The following is a 14,857-nucleotide window of genomic DNA, read 5'->3' as shown; positions in this document are numbered from 1 at the left end:
TATCAGCAGCACTTCATGAATTAGGCTAAAGGACATTTTGGCAATGACTGACTTATGGCGTGTTGTAAATCCTACAGCCCGTGAATACACATTTTATTCTAATGCTCATAACTCATACTCTCGGATTGATTATCTATTTTATCACAATCTATGGTGGAGAATGTGATTGACAGCAATATACATAATATGATTATTTCAGACCACACCCCCTTATCTGCTCTCCTCTCTCTTTCTGTAAATAACCAGAAAAGTAAGCAGTGAAGATTTAACAATTCTTTACGTAAAGACAAAGAGTTTGTGTCCTTGATAAATGAGATAAATTAGTATATGTAGCAGAACAAGATGCAGACGTACTGACAAACCGACTTAGTTATTTTTTCATTTATTCAAAAAATTGCTGCTAGAGAGAGAGAGAGAGGGAGAGAGGGAGAGAGAGAGAAAAAGAGAGAGAGAGTGAGAGAAAGAGAGAGAGAAAAAGAGAGAGACAGAAAGAGAGAAAGAGAGAGAGAAAGAGAGAGAGAGAGAAATAGAGAGAAAGAGAGAGAGAGGGAGAGAAAGAGAGAGAGAGAGAGAGAGAGCGCTCATGGCTCCGTGCAGCTTCAGAGAGAGAGAGAGAGAAGGTCCTCTGTCCTCACACTTTTCTTGTAAATGTATCTTACGTCAGTCAAAACTGAAGCTTCTCATGGCTTCGTTTTAAAAATGTTAATATACAGCTGCTTGCTGCTGATTCTGAACTCCTATAAATAACAGAATATGAAGAGGAACTTTTCAAAACGTGAGGCGTACTCCTGGTGTTTGTGCTGTGGATAAATTGAACAGATTAAAGTAGTTTGTCGCAAAAACAAAATTAATTTAAAGGGAAAAACACATTTGATATAAATACAAACCTAATATTAAAATAAACCATAAGACAGGGGTGTCAAAGTCCTATTGGGTCGGGGGCCGGATTTGTTCAAATGAGACCTCAAGTGGGCCGGACTAATTTTACAGACATCACTATAACTCAACACATGGATATATAGGCTAATGTATGATTAAAAAAACAAGACAAAAAAAGGAGAGAGAGAGAGAGAGAGAGAGAGAGAGAGAGACTTTAGATGTGTGTGTGTCAGGCCACAGCACAGTTGTCACTCGTTAAGGTTCATCACAGATTAAACCTGCTCACATGAATATGTTGAACAAACACACAGAGTGTCTTTGATGTAAACAGTCATCTTCAGGTATTTCACTGTCAGGCATCAAATGTTTCCAAACCAACAGACTTGAATTGATCCTTCAGCGTTGATCACTGCAGTCTGATCAGCTCCGTGTGGAGTTCAACTTTTTTAACTAAGTAAACTCAGTTAAACCACTTTTGATATGAGTCTGGCAGTCCGTTCTTCTACGTGTCCGCACTATCGTGATCTAACTCTGTCACTGACTTTTTATGCGCCATGAATCTGTGCCATCTCCGTGCGCAATTCAAGGAAGAATTTTAGCGCTGCTCCGGGGTTAAACCAGCAGACCTCTGTATGATCGGACAGCCTGTGTGTGTTATATTGTTTTCAGATAAGAATGAAATGTTCAGTAATAGTTATATTTTTACAGTCTGATTAAAGCTGGTGATAAAGGCACAACAGCAGGCTACTGCATTTAGAAGTGATGTCACGCTGAAACTTTTAGGTGATCAACACAACACGCTCACCTCTGGGTGACCTAAAAATGAACCATCTGTAAATAAAATCAGTTAATATTCATTTTAATTTACTGTTTTTACAATAACCAGAGGTAAAATAAGTCTATCATCAGGCTCAACGCCGGTGTCCACAAACTACACTCGATGTGAGGAGACGGTCTGGGCCGTTACGCAGGACAGAGAGGATTGTTTTTTATTTGCACGAGCTGCTCTTTGTGGCTCACTCCATAGGAAGCTTTGTTATCATTAGTAAAACTTTTGTTTTCCATCAGTGAAGACAGGAGAAACTGGTAAGAAGTGTGGACAGAACTGAAGACCGTCATGATGAGCGTGCAGTGCAGCGGTGTGCCTGTCGTTAAGTCTCGTAGCTTTGATGAAATTCTGGCAACTTGTGAGCAAATAAAACTAAAGAAATATCGCTCCTTCGATCTCTCTTGAAAACCTGCATTCTGTGTCACCTCTCTCAGGTGTTCAGCCTGTTTTCTGATGTGATGTATTACCAGAGTAATGCAGGAGCTCGGCCACTCGTCTTTTTTATGATTCTCCCTGCTGAGAAAATAGTTCAAAGTGCCCTGTTTAATTAATTTTAGTATGATGATATCAACCTTTACGTTGCTCATTATAGGTTTTAATACAATTCAGGGAAAATAAGTATTACAAAAATGTAATTTATAAAAAATAAAAAAATATTTTTCAATACATTTCCTCCTTCTTCCCAAAACGTCTCACGGGCCAGATGAAACCTGCTGTCGGGCCGTATGTTTGACATCCCTGCCCTAAGATAAGAGTTAGCCCTAACCCTAACCCAAAAAAAAGACGATCGTCTGCAACGAAAAGTGAACTAAGTAAACATCTGTAATATTTATTCTAGTTATAGAGAAGACATTCAATCAAAGAGTCTTCAATTTCCTTTGACAGTTTCAGAATCTCACAGTGTCACAAACATCTCAGACAAAACAAGTGTTTGACTTATTTTTATGTCTGATGGTTGAAATTGGAATGATTGTTTTTCTTTGTTTAATTATTCATAATTTATCTAAAAATCAGCTGTTCAGGTGGTAAAGAGTGAAATATACAACAAGTTATTTTTTTATATACCGTATTGGTCCGAATATAAGACGGCCTTTTTCCCCATCGAAATAGGTCCGAAAAAGTCGGGTCGTCTTATATTCGGGGTCCAGTATTCAGAGCGCAGCTCTAATTGTTCGCCTGTCCCTTTAAATATCAACACACATGACGCGCTCTGGGAGGAGCAGGGGAGTGATGACAGTGAGAGAGAACACAGCGGGGCGGAGGACGTGTGTGAGGAATAGGAGACATCGGAGGAGAAGTTTGGAGAGTTTTAGTTTGGCGGTAGTTTAGTTAAAAACGTTGCCTGTATTTCCTCTGTTATTTCAAAATGTTAAAAACATGTTGATAATATTGTTTGATTGTTAATCGATTTTAATGTTGAATCATACTGTACATAGTTCGCCCTTGTGAAACACTTTGTTTTGAAAAGTGCCGTAGGCCTATACCGATAAATACGGTATGTTAATTATTATTATGATTATCAATACAACAGGTGTTTAATTCTATATGTTTTTAATATTGTTATTTTCAAATAAAATGAAGTTCTTTAAAGAAAGTTCTTTATAAATACAAGATCTGCTCTGCAAATCTTTTTTTCTAAATGTGAGTTTTGAAAAACGGGGGTCGTCTTATAATCAGGGTCGTCTTATATTCGGACCAATACGGTATTTAGGTTTAAAATGTAAGGCTTTAAATTGCTACCACTCTGTGGATAAAACCACAGAAGAAGAAAATGGACTGCAGCATTAAGATCCTCAGTGTGGATCATTTGATTATCAGCCTGAAGTCTACAGTTTAGTTTCACATCATATGAATCTGAACAGAGAAATTAAACCTGTTGTCTTACCTCAGAGTCTCCAGTCTACAGTTTGGACTCTGCAGTCCAGAACAAAGCAGCTTCACTCCTGAATCCTGCAGCTTGTTGTAGCTCAGGTCCAGCTCTCTCAGATGGGAGGGGTTGGACTTCAGAGCTGAGGCCACGACTTCACAGTGAGTCTCTGACAGTCCACAGTCTAAAAACCTGTCATGACATTAATGGTACATAATATGTTATTGAAAGGAATGTCTTAACATTTTGACAAATTGTGTTCAATCACATCAGAGGTTCAGCTGATCTGAACTCACTTTAGTTAACAAACATTTCCATCACTTGTAAACGTGTGTGTGTGTGTGTGTGTGTGTGTGTGTGTGTGTGAGTCTGTGTGTGTGTGTGTGTGTGTGTGTGTGTGTGTGTGTGAGTCTGTGTGTGTGTGTGTCTGTGTGTGTGTGTGCGTGTGTGTGTAAGAGTGTGCCTGTGTCTGTGTGTGTGTGTGTGTGTGTGTGTGTAAGTGTGTGTATCTGTGTGTGTGTATGTGTGTGTGTGTGAGTGAGTGTGTGTGTGTGTCTGTGTGTGAGTGAGTGTGTGTGCGTGTGTGTGTGTGTGTCTGTGTGTGAGTGAGTGTGTGTGTGTGTCTGTGTGTCTGTGTGTGAGTGAGTGTGTGTGTGTGTCTGTGTGTGAGTGAGTGTGTGTGTGTGTCTGTGTGTCTGTGTGTGAGTGCGTGTGTGTGTGTGTGTGTGTGTGAGTGAGTGTGTGTGCGTGTGTGTGTGGGAGTTTGTGTGTGTGTGTGTGAGTGAGTGTGTGTGCGTGTGTGTGTGTGTGTGTAGGTGTGTGTGTGTGTGTGTGTGTGTGTAGGTGTGTGTGTGTGTCTCTGTGTGTGTGTGTGTGTGTGTGTCTCTGTGTGTGTGTGTGTGTGTGTGTGTGTAGGTGTGTGTGTGTGTCTCTGTGTGTGTGTGTGTGTGTGTGTGTGTCTGTGTGTGTGTGTCTGTGTGTGTGTGTGTGTGTGTGTGTGTGTGTGTGTGTGTGTGTGTGTGTGTGTGTGTGTGTGTGTGTAGTGTCAGACACACTCACACAGCTCTGTGGCGTGAACGTTTGTCTCTGTCGCTGATTGTCACTGCGTTGTTGTTAAGAAAACAATAAAACAACACAGAGCTTGAGGCCCAGCTGTCTCTGTCTGAACTCTACTCTGCTGTCATGAGTCTGCAGAATGGAAAAGCTCCAGGTATTGATGGCCTTCCTGTTGACTTTTATAAAGTGTTTTGGAGTGTGCTGGGAGAGGATCTCCTGGAGGTTCTAAGAGACAGTTTGGAGAGGGGTCGTCTGCCTCTGAGCTGCAGGAGAGCAGTCATCACTCTGCTGCCAAAGAAAGGCGACCTTCAGGATCTAAAGAACTGGAGACCAGTGTCATTACTTTGCACAGACTACAAAATCCTGTCTAAGGTCCTGGCATCCAGACTAAGGCAGGTGATGGGGTCGATCATCCACACAGACCAGACCTACTGTGTGCCCGGCAGGCTCATCAGTGATAACATCACTCTTATTCGGCATGTTTTGGAAGTCTCTGGTTCATTGGCTGTAGACACTGGTCTGATTTCACTAGACCAGGAAAAGGCTTTTGATCGGGTTGAACACCAGTATCTATGGCGGACTCTAACCGCCTTTGGGTTCAACCCATGTTTCTTAGCTAAGATCCAGGTTTTGTACCGTGACATAGCGAGTGTGCTAAAGATCAACGGAGGCCTGAGTGCTCCTTTTAGTGTACAGAGGGGGGTGAGGCAGGGCTGCTCATTATCTGGGATGTTATATTCCTTAGCCATTGAACCCCTGCTTCACAGACTGAGGTCAGGTCTCTCTGGTGTTCGTTTTCCTGCCACTGATGTGCGTTTTAAATTGTCAGCGTATGCTGATGACGTCATTGTTTTTGTTAATCAGCACAGAGATATCGATGTTTTAAAAGAGACTGTGAATTTGTTTGGGTCGATATCTTCTGCCAAAGTGAACTGGCTGAAAAGTGAAGCAGTGATGGTGGGAGAGAAGCTGAGGGGTCGGCTCAGTCTGCCTGGAGGCCTCTTTTGGAAGTCAGGAGGTTTTAAATATTTGGGAGTGTTTTTGGGGAATGAAACATTTGTCAGTAAAAACTGGGAGGGTGTTTTAGAAAAAGTAAAAGGACGTCTTGATAAATGGAGGTGGCTGTTGCCAAAGATGTCTTTTAAAGGTCGTTTACTTCAGTGACCAGAGCATGTTGATCGGTTGCTGAAGCACTGGAGACATCAGCTGACAGGACAAGAGATGTCTCTGATGTCGGACTATGGGGACGGTTCTCTGCTGCCTGACCAAACTGACCCGTTTCCTGAGTTCACTCTGTCTGCAGACCTGAAGGACTGTTCTGGTCCTCTACTGGCCAACGCTGCAGGAAAGACTCTTTACAAACTGATTGTTAAGACTGTGAATAAAAAGACACTGAACGCACGCAGTGACACCCCCTGGAGGACTTATTTAGGGCTAGTTTCTGAGTTTAGACCCTCCTGGGAGTCTTTGTACAAACCCCCCTTGTGTAAGAGACATGCAGACCTCCAGTGGAGAATCCTGCATGGAATCATTGCTGTGAACTCTTTTATCTCTGTTCTTAATGTGAATGTTGTTGATCAGTGTCCTTTCTGTGTGCACAGGGAGACGGTGTTTCACTGTTTTTTTACAGTGCAGTCGGGCTGAAACCTCTGTTTGAGGTTGTTGATGTGAAGCTGTTGTTTGTAAAAATGTTAAAATCCAGGTTGTTTTTGGACTTCAGCTTCTACAGAGCAAATCAGGACCTGGAGACTTTCCAGTCAGTGTGGACTCATGACAGTGTGCTGTGCTCTGTAGAGCACGATCAGTTAGTTCATGGACATGTGCTGATGTAACATCTGTTTATTTTGTGAATGTCATCTGTGAATTTTAGGAATGTATATTATTGTTGAACAGTAAGAAGACTGAAAAATAAAGGTCTGTTTAAAAATCAAATCAATCTCTCTCTCTCTTTCTCTCTCTTTCTCTCTCTTTCTCTCCCTCTCTCTCTCGTTCTCTCTCCCTCTCTCTCTTTATCTCTCTCTCTCTCTCTTTCTCTCCCTCTCTCTCTCTCTCTCTCTCTATCTCCCTCTCTCTCTCTCTCGTTCTCTCTCTCTCTCTCTCTCTTTCTCTCTCTCTCCCTCTCTCTCTTTATCTCCCTCTCTCTCTCTCTCTTTCTCTCCCTCTCTCTCTCGTTCTCTCTCTCTCTCTCTCTTTCTCTCTCTGTGTTAAATCTGCGGCCTGGATGAATGGAGCGGTGGTTCTGTTTTTAGACAGCGTTGATAAGGCGAACGCCGTGGTGGAAAACGGAGTGGTCATAAATGGGGCTTTCGTTCCCGTGTCGTCTCTGTCTCTGCCTTCTAGGAAGGTCGTTTTGTCAAATTGTCCGCCGTTTATTAATGATGACTTTCTGCAAAGGGAGTTATCAAGACACGGGAAAATAGTCTCTCCTATTAAGAAGCTGCCTTCAGGCTGTAAAGCCCCGCAGCTCAGTCACGTGGTCTCTCACAGACGTCAGGTCTATAAGATCTTAAATAAAAGAAATGTGGAGCTTAATCTTGTTTTCAACCTGAGAGTACAAGACTTTGATTATGTGATTTATGTCACTTCTGAAAACATGAAATGTCTTCACTGTAAAAGGGAGGGGCATCTGATCAGAGCATGTCCATACAAAGATGAAGCTGAGGGATCCAGTGCAGGTGGGAGACGGACAGGTGAGGAGACACAGAGTGGAGGAGGAGAGGAGACACAGAGTGGAGGAGGAGAGGAGACACAGAGTGGTGGAGGTGAGGAGACACAGAGTGGTGGAGGAGAGGAGACACAGAGTGGAAGAGGAGAGGAGACACAGAGTGGAGGAGGAGAGGAGACACAGAGTGGAGGAGGTGAGGAGACACAGAGTGGAGGAGGAGAGGAGACACAGAGTGGAAGAGGTTTGGTTTTCAAAATACCTTTTATTTTACCACTACCTGGAGAAAATTATAACACTGTCACATCATCACTCAGATCAAGAGAAGGAAATAAATAAATAAATAAAAAATAAAACAAGTGCAACAAAAATCACAACATCAACAAAAACAACATTTACTGCATCAAAAATGAATAATCAGCTCTCCATCCCCACCCACAGAGCACAAAGCTTCTTCCACAGCCCATACACTATTAAAGTCTTGCACATTGTCCATCATTTGATAATAGGCAAATTCTACCTTTAGTCTGGCCTTCAAAAGTCCCTCCAGAACCAGCACCGGTTCCACACAGCCAGTACCCTGAGCTCGGTTCTTGCGTGTAAGCCAAATGGCCAACTTAGCCGAGCCAGATAAAAAGTTCATCAGTGTATGTACAGTCTTTTTCTTTGCAGAATACTTTGGCCCAAAAACAAACACTGCATAAGAGAAATCCTCCCCGAGAGCTTCAAACAAGCTTTTCATAAGGACAAACAAGAGTGAGAGCCTGGGACACTCAACAAACAGATGAGACAAAGTTTCAGTTAGTGAACAAAACAAACACTCCTCTCCCACCCCTGGATCAATGTGCGCTCTGTATCTGTTCGTGGCTATAACCCCATGCACAACTCTCCACTGGAGATCTGCTGTTCTCTTCTCAACAGGCAGCTTGTACAGGGACCGCCAGCTGCCTTTCGGGGAAACCTCCGGGCCAAAAAACTCGATCCACCTCGACTCTTTCACTCCCGACAGACCATGAAGATGTAGGACCTTAACACAGGACTGATAGAGTGCCTTTTTCCCTGCATCCTGGAACTTTCCCAGAACAGGAGTACTAAAGGACAGCAGTCCACCTCCTCTTTCCTGCCACTCCCCGACATCTGGGGTAACAGACAAAGATGGGAAGCTGTATTTGCCCTCTTCACTCCACTGCTCACACAGATTCTCAATGTTTAGAAATGTCACAAGTTTTACTGGAAGTGCAGCAAAGACTTCCTCCACCACTCTTTCAACCACCCGGCTGGAGATGATATTGGTCCTTTCTTTGAGGGCGTCCAGGGTCAGTCTTACCAGGTGACCCAGTTTTGTGCAGCCTGCCTCTCTGAAACTGGCCCGGAGACTGGCTGACTGCAAAGTTGGAGTCCTTATAAAATCATTAAAAAATAACGGTTCCTCAAAGATCCACATTCCCAGACTCTCAGTTTTTTCCCTTTTGAATGTGTACATTTTCCAATGCCTGCATTACAGACATATAAAAGGATGTTAATCCAGTGAGATCCACCTCCTCAAGCTTTAACAGAAAGAGCTGCTTAGTGTACCCCAGCCGTCCAGCTCTCCTCAGCAGCAGTCGAGCGATGTCCATCCAGCTGGGACCACAAGTGAAAAGGAGTCTCTGTGCAGTCTGGAGTCTGAATGAGGCAATTTTTGACTGAATGTCTATAAGTCCATGTCCCCCTTCAGCCACCGGCAGGTAGAGGACTGCCGCCTGGACCCAGTGTTTGCCTGACCAGAAGAAGTCCAGGATGGCCCTTTGAATGTCCTCCACCAGCCCTCTTGGAGGTGTCAAAGCCACAAGTCTGTGCCAGAGAGTCGAGGCAACCAAGTTATTGACCACCAGAACTCTTCCCCTATACGACAACTGGGGTAGCAACCATTTCCATTTAGACAACCGAGCGCACACTTTCTCCCTAACTCCCTCCCAGTTTTTACTTTTAAAGCCCTCGGTACCCAAATAAACCCCCAACACCTTCAACCCCTCCCTCCCCCACTCAAGTCCACCCGGCAGACTGGGCACTGCCTGGTCCCTCCACTCTCCCACCAATAAGGCACCACTTTTTTCCCAGTTCACCCGTGCAGCTGTTGCCCTTTCATACAGGGACAGGGTGTCCCGCAGACACCGAACGTCCCCCTGATTGGAGATGAAGATGTTTACATCATCAGCATAGGCAGAAATTGTAGGGGGACATTCAATGCTACAGGCCGCGGGCAAAGAAAGCCCGCTGAGCCGGTCCCTCAACCTGCACAGCAAGGGCTCAATAGCCAAGCTGTACAGCTGGCCGGAGATGGGACAACCTTGTCTGATCCCTCGCCGTACAGGGATTGGCTGACTCAACCCCGCCCCCATCTTCACCAAACACTGTGCATCCTGATACAACAACCCAACTAATGACACAAAACCATCCCCAAAACCAAAAGACCTCAGTGCAGAAAACAAATACGAGTGATCCACCCTGTCAAACGCCTTCTCTTGATCCAGAGACACAATGCCAACATTTAGATTATAGATTTTACACACATCAATGACATCTCTGATAAGAAAAACATTATCCATGATTGTCCGGTCTGGAACACAGTAACTCTGGTCTTTATGGACCACACTTCCCAGAACGTCCTTTAGTCTGTTCGATAAAGCTCTGGAGAGGATCTTGTAGTCCGCACAAAGCAAAGCAACCGGCCTCCAGTTTTTTAACAATGCCAGGTCACCTTTCTTGGGGAGCAAGGAAAGAACTGCTTTCTTACAAGAACCAGGAAGAGACCCGGTCCTGCAACACTCCATTAAAACACTATGCAGGTCAGACCCAAGAATATTCCAGAACCTCTTAAAAAAGTCTGTGGACAACCCATCTATTCCAGGTGCTCTTCCTGTTGCCATCTGAGTGACAGCAGCAGTGAGCTCCTCCAGAGACAGCTCCCCTTCCAGAAGAGACCTCTCCTCCACACTGAGCTGAGGGAGACCCTCCAGGAGCTCCCTGCGACACTCCTGGCTGCAACTCTCTGCTCCAAACAGATCCTCATAGAACTGCATGGCGTGACTGCTCATTTCCTTTGGATCAGCTGTTATTCGACCTCCTGGCAGTTTCAGACAAGTCAGCAGCTTTTTTTGAGCCACAGATCTCTCAAGATTGAAAAAGAAAGACGTTGGGGCATCCATGTCTTTGAGTTGAAGGAAACGACTCCGCACAAGAGCTCCCTTCACCCTCTCCTGCAGGAAAGAGCTCAACTCCATACGTTTCTCCTTCAGCAGGGTACCAGCGGTGGGATCCACACTCCCATTTAACCCCTCCTCAAGGTTCTTAATGTTGTCCTCAAGATTTTTAATGACTGTTTTTAATCTAGCAGAAAAGTGTGATGTGTACTGCTGACAAAAAACACGAATCTGAGCTTTACCAACCTCCCACCAAAGCTTCAAAGAATCAAACTCAACTTTTCTTAATTGCCACTGATCCCAAAAACACCCAAAGTTTTTACAGAAAACATTGTCCAGTAGAAGCTTGTTATTAAAATGCCAGAAGGACTTAGCCCTTTCACCTGGTGAAATAATCAGCTCCACACTAACAAAATGGTGATCAGTGAAGCCGACAGGCAGAATATTACAATGAATTAATCTGGGGTTGAGAGTTCTGGAGATGTAAACCCTGTCCAGTCTAGCTGCACACACCCTGTTACTGTTAACCCTGACCCATGTATACTGTCTGGATTGTGGATGTTTCACTCTAAATGTGTCCAACAAATCCAGGTGAGAGATGACAGTGTTTAAAGTCCGGGATGAATGTGGATGTGGCTCCTCTCCTATTCTATCCACGGTGAAATCAAGTGTGCAGTTAAAATCACCACCAAGAATGATCTGATCCTGATTATAGATCAGTAACTCCTTTTGGAGGCGGGTATAGAAAGCTACCCTTTCAGCTCCATTATTTGGAGCATAAATATTAGTGAAGCAGAAAACAGTGTCCTCTATTTCTGCTCTTACAATTAAAAGCCTTCCCTTTACAATTTCAGCACAAGAGACGATCTTTACATTTGCAGATGCTCTAAACAAAATGGCTACTCCTGCACTAAAGTTGGTGCCATGGCTAAGGTAGTTAGAGCCCTCCCACCATAAACCCCAATCTGTCTCATCTGATGGTGTGGTATGAGTCTCTTGTAAAAACAAGATATCAATGTTTTTCTGAGTTGAGATCTCAGAGATAAGGCCCCTTTTCTGTCTGTCTCTCCCACCATTAATGTTAAGAGATCCTATCTTAAGACTCCTCATAGAAAGATCAGAGAGAAAGAACAGATAAGTAGACACAAACAGGGAACAGTAGAAGAAGAAAAACACCTTGTGATGCATGATCATTTCTTTGTCTTCTTCACACTCTTACGTCCAACTTTCCTCAGTGCGGTGATGTGCTTTTTAAGACGGAACCGTTTTTTCGCGTCCAGGAGGTCAAACCCAACCTGTCTTTTCAGTATGCTGACTGACTTTATGAACTTTTCAGTATCACTAAAGTAGTCACTTATTTTTACTGATTTGTTGTACGTTTCATCCATAAATTGATTGATTGACTCTAAAGAATAAAGACCAGAGCCACTATTTGGCAAATCAGCAATGGATGCATTGTCTGACTCATAATCTTCATCCATGTCCTCTCCTTCACATGATGCCTGGCTACAACACACTGTCTTACCTTCCTTCAATGAAACATCTACAACTGCAGAACTTGTGGAATGTTCAGTTTTATCATTATCTACAGTCTGTGATTTTTCTGTAGCCTGAGAGCTGGTCGAAGCCACTTCTACCTCAGCCACGGCCTCAGCACAAGGCGCAGGCGCGGACGCGGGCCCTGCCCCAGGCGCGGACACGGACGTGGCCTCCGCCCCGGGCGCGGACGCGGACGCGGCCCCCGCCCCGGGCGCGGGCACGGACGCGGGCACGGACGCGGCCCCCGCCCCGGGCGCGGACGCGGAAGCGGCCCCCGCCCCGGGCGCGGGCACGGACGCGGCCTCCGCCCCGGGCGCGGACACGGACGCGGCCCCCGCCACATGCGCCACACTAACAGAGCTGCCCGCGTCAGCGGCAGCACTAGCCGCCTCCTGCTGTCTGTGCGGACACGCAAAACGTTTGTGTCCCACATCACCACACTCAAAACACTTCAGTTGTCCCGAGCTCGCATACACCATATAAGAAGCGTCACCGTGTTTCACTCTAAAGGAAACCTCCAGAGTCTGTGTGGGCGAATCCAAAAACATGAACACCTGACGCCGCAAAGATTGAACATGTTTCAGTTTGGGATCTTTACACCCTAGACTCACAGTTTTGAAACCACTCGCAAACTTCCCAAACCTGCGGAGTTCGTTCTCTAACAAGTTGTTAGAAATAAACGGCGGAACACCGGATACGGTGATCCGCGTAGAGGGAACCGACAACGGGGAAACCTGCACAAACAAATCCCTAATGAACACACCACTCTCAATCAGCTGATACACAAGAGGCTCACTCTTCAGAAAAACAACCACAGCCTTGTTCATTCGGGATGCATACAAGAGTTTATCATGGCCTACCTGTTCACCTGCAGCTAACAGAACCTCCTCCACGGTGACAGTATCGTTCGGAGGGACTATCCGAACTCCCTGTCGGAGAGTCGGAGGTGGCGTCTCAGCAGACGCCATTCCTCCCTCCAACCCCTCCAACGATCTGTCTTACACAGCCAACAACACTCAATACAAATATGAAAACAATCTGACCTGATCATGCACTTTGAAAACAGTAGAAAGGATAGCAAACAATTCAATCTCCGCGCCACTCGCAACACCACCACCGTCACTCACACTCACACTCACACTCACCGGAAACCGGAAACCGGAAACGGAAACGGAAACGGAAACGGAGAGGAGGGGAGAGGAGAGGAGAGGAGAGGAGACACAGAGTGGAGGAGGAGAGGAGACACAGAGTGGAGGAGGTGAGGAGACACAGAGTGGAGGAGGAGAGGAGACACAGAGTGGAGGAGGAGAGGAGACACAGAGTGGAGGAGGTGAGGAGACACAGAGTGGAGAAGGTGAGGAGACACAGAGTGGAGGAGGTAAGGAGCAGACAGGTGAGGAGACACAGAGTGGAGGAGGTGAGGAGACACAGAGTGGAGGAGGAGAGGAGACACAGAGTGGAGGAGGTAAGGAGCAGATAGGTGAGGAGACACAGAGTGGAGGAGGAGAGGAGACACAGAGTGGAGGAGGAGAGGAGACACAGAGTGGAGGAGGTGAGGAGACACAGAGTGGAGGAGGTGAGGAGACACAGAGTGGAGGGGGTGAGGAGACACAGGGTGGAGGGGGTGAGGAGACACAGAGAGGAGGGGGTGAGGAGACACAGAGTGGAGGAGACACAGAGTGGAGGAGGTGAGGGGACACAGAGTGGAGGAGGTGAGGAGACGCAGAGTGGAGGAGGTAAGGAGCAAACAGGTGAGGAGACACAGAGTGGAGGAGGTGAGGAGACACAGAGTGGAGGGGGTGAGGAGACACAGAGTGGAGGAGACACAGAGTGGAGGAGGTGAGGGGACACAGAGTGGAGGGGGGTTTAAGGAGCAGACAGGTGAGGAGACACAGAGTGGAGGAGGAGAGGAGACACAGAGTGGAGGAGGTGAGGAGACACAGAGTGGAGGGGGTGAGGAGACACAGAGTGGAGGGGGTGAGGAGACACAGGGTGGAGGAGGTAAGGAGCAGACAGGTGAGGAGACACAGTGTGGTGGAGGTAAGGAGCACACAGGTGAGGAGACACAGAGTGGAGGAGGTGAGGAGACACAGAGTGGAGGAGGTGAGGGGACACAGAGTGGAGGAGGTGAGGAGACACAGAGTGGGGGGTTTAAGGAGCAGACAGGTGAGCAGATGGAGGTGGGGAATGGGTCTAGTGTTGATACTGAGCAACAGGCAGCAGGTAAAGGGAGGGTCTGTACTGAACCTGCTGAGGAGGAGATGGAGGAAGAAGAGTTTTCTCTTAGTACTCCTCGCTCCAAAAGAAAATCAAAGACTAGTGAAAATGTTTCACTAGAAGAAAAGAAAAGAACAACAAAGAAAGCAAAAGGAAAAACAGAAAACAAACCAAAAGAATCTGATCCAGGATCAGAGGTCAGTTCTGATGAGGACTCTCCCCATCTCACTGACAGTGAAACGTCTGAGTGCAGATACTCTCAGAGACAGAAAAACAAAAGAGACTACAGTGTAGAAAAAATTAAACTGTTTCTACACAAAAACAAAAATATGTGGGGTGTAAAAATAGAAAATGATTTAGCTGATAAAAGGCTTTTTTTTGAGTCGGCACAAGACTCTTTTCTGATCAGGAAACTTATCGACTAAGAAAGTACGTGTCCAAACTGAGACTGTGTAACAATGTTGGTGATGACGGGGATGATGATGATGATGATGATGATGATGATGATGAAAACAAAGAATTGTAGGTTATCTTTTAAAATACAGATGTTTTTGTTTCTAGTTGTTACTTTTTTAATCTCTCTCTCCATGAGTCATTTTAAAGAAGGAACTCTGAATTTAAATGGA

The 14,857-nt window shown here is 45.5% G+C and overlaps 1 protein-coding gene across 1 annotated transcript in view; it reads right to left on the bottom strand.

Annotated features, from left to right (window-relative positions):
* LOC136179114 (NLR family CARD domain-containing protein 3-like) overlaps nt 1–14,857 on the bottom strand; it is a 45,562-nt gene that overhangs the window by 7,129 nt on the left and 23,576 nt on the right. Inside the window, exon 4 of the mRNA XM_065954465.1 lies at nt 3,594–3,767. Within this exon, the coding sequence (XP_065810537.1) occupies nt 3,594–3,767 (174 nt within the window). The remainder of the gene's footprint in view (nt 1–3,593; nt 3,768–14,857) is intronic.

This window comes from Labrus bergylta, chromosome 4 (assembly GCF_963930695.1).
Source record: "Labrus bergylta chromosome 4, fLabBer1.1, whole genome shotgun sequence".
NCBI classification, from domain to species: Eukaryota; Metazoa; Chordata; class Actinopteri; order Labriformes; family Labridae; genus Labrus; species Labrus bergylta.
The sequence above is the reverse complement of the archived record's forward strand: the minus strand, read 5'-3'. Positions and strand labels throughout refer to the sequence as shown.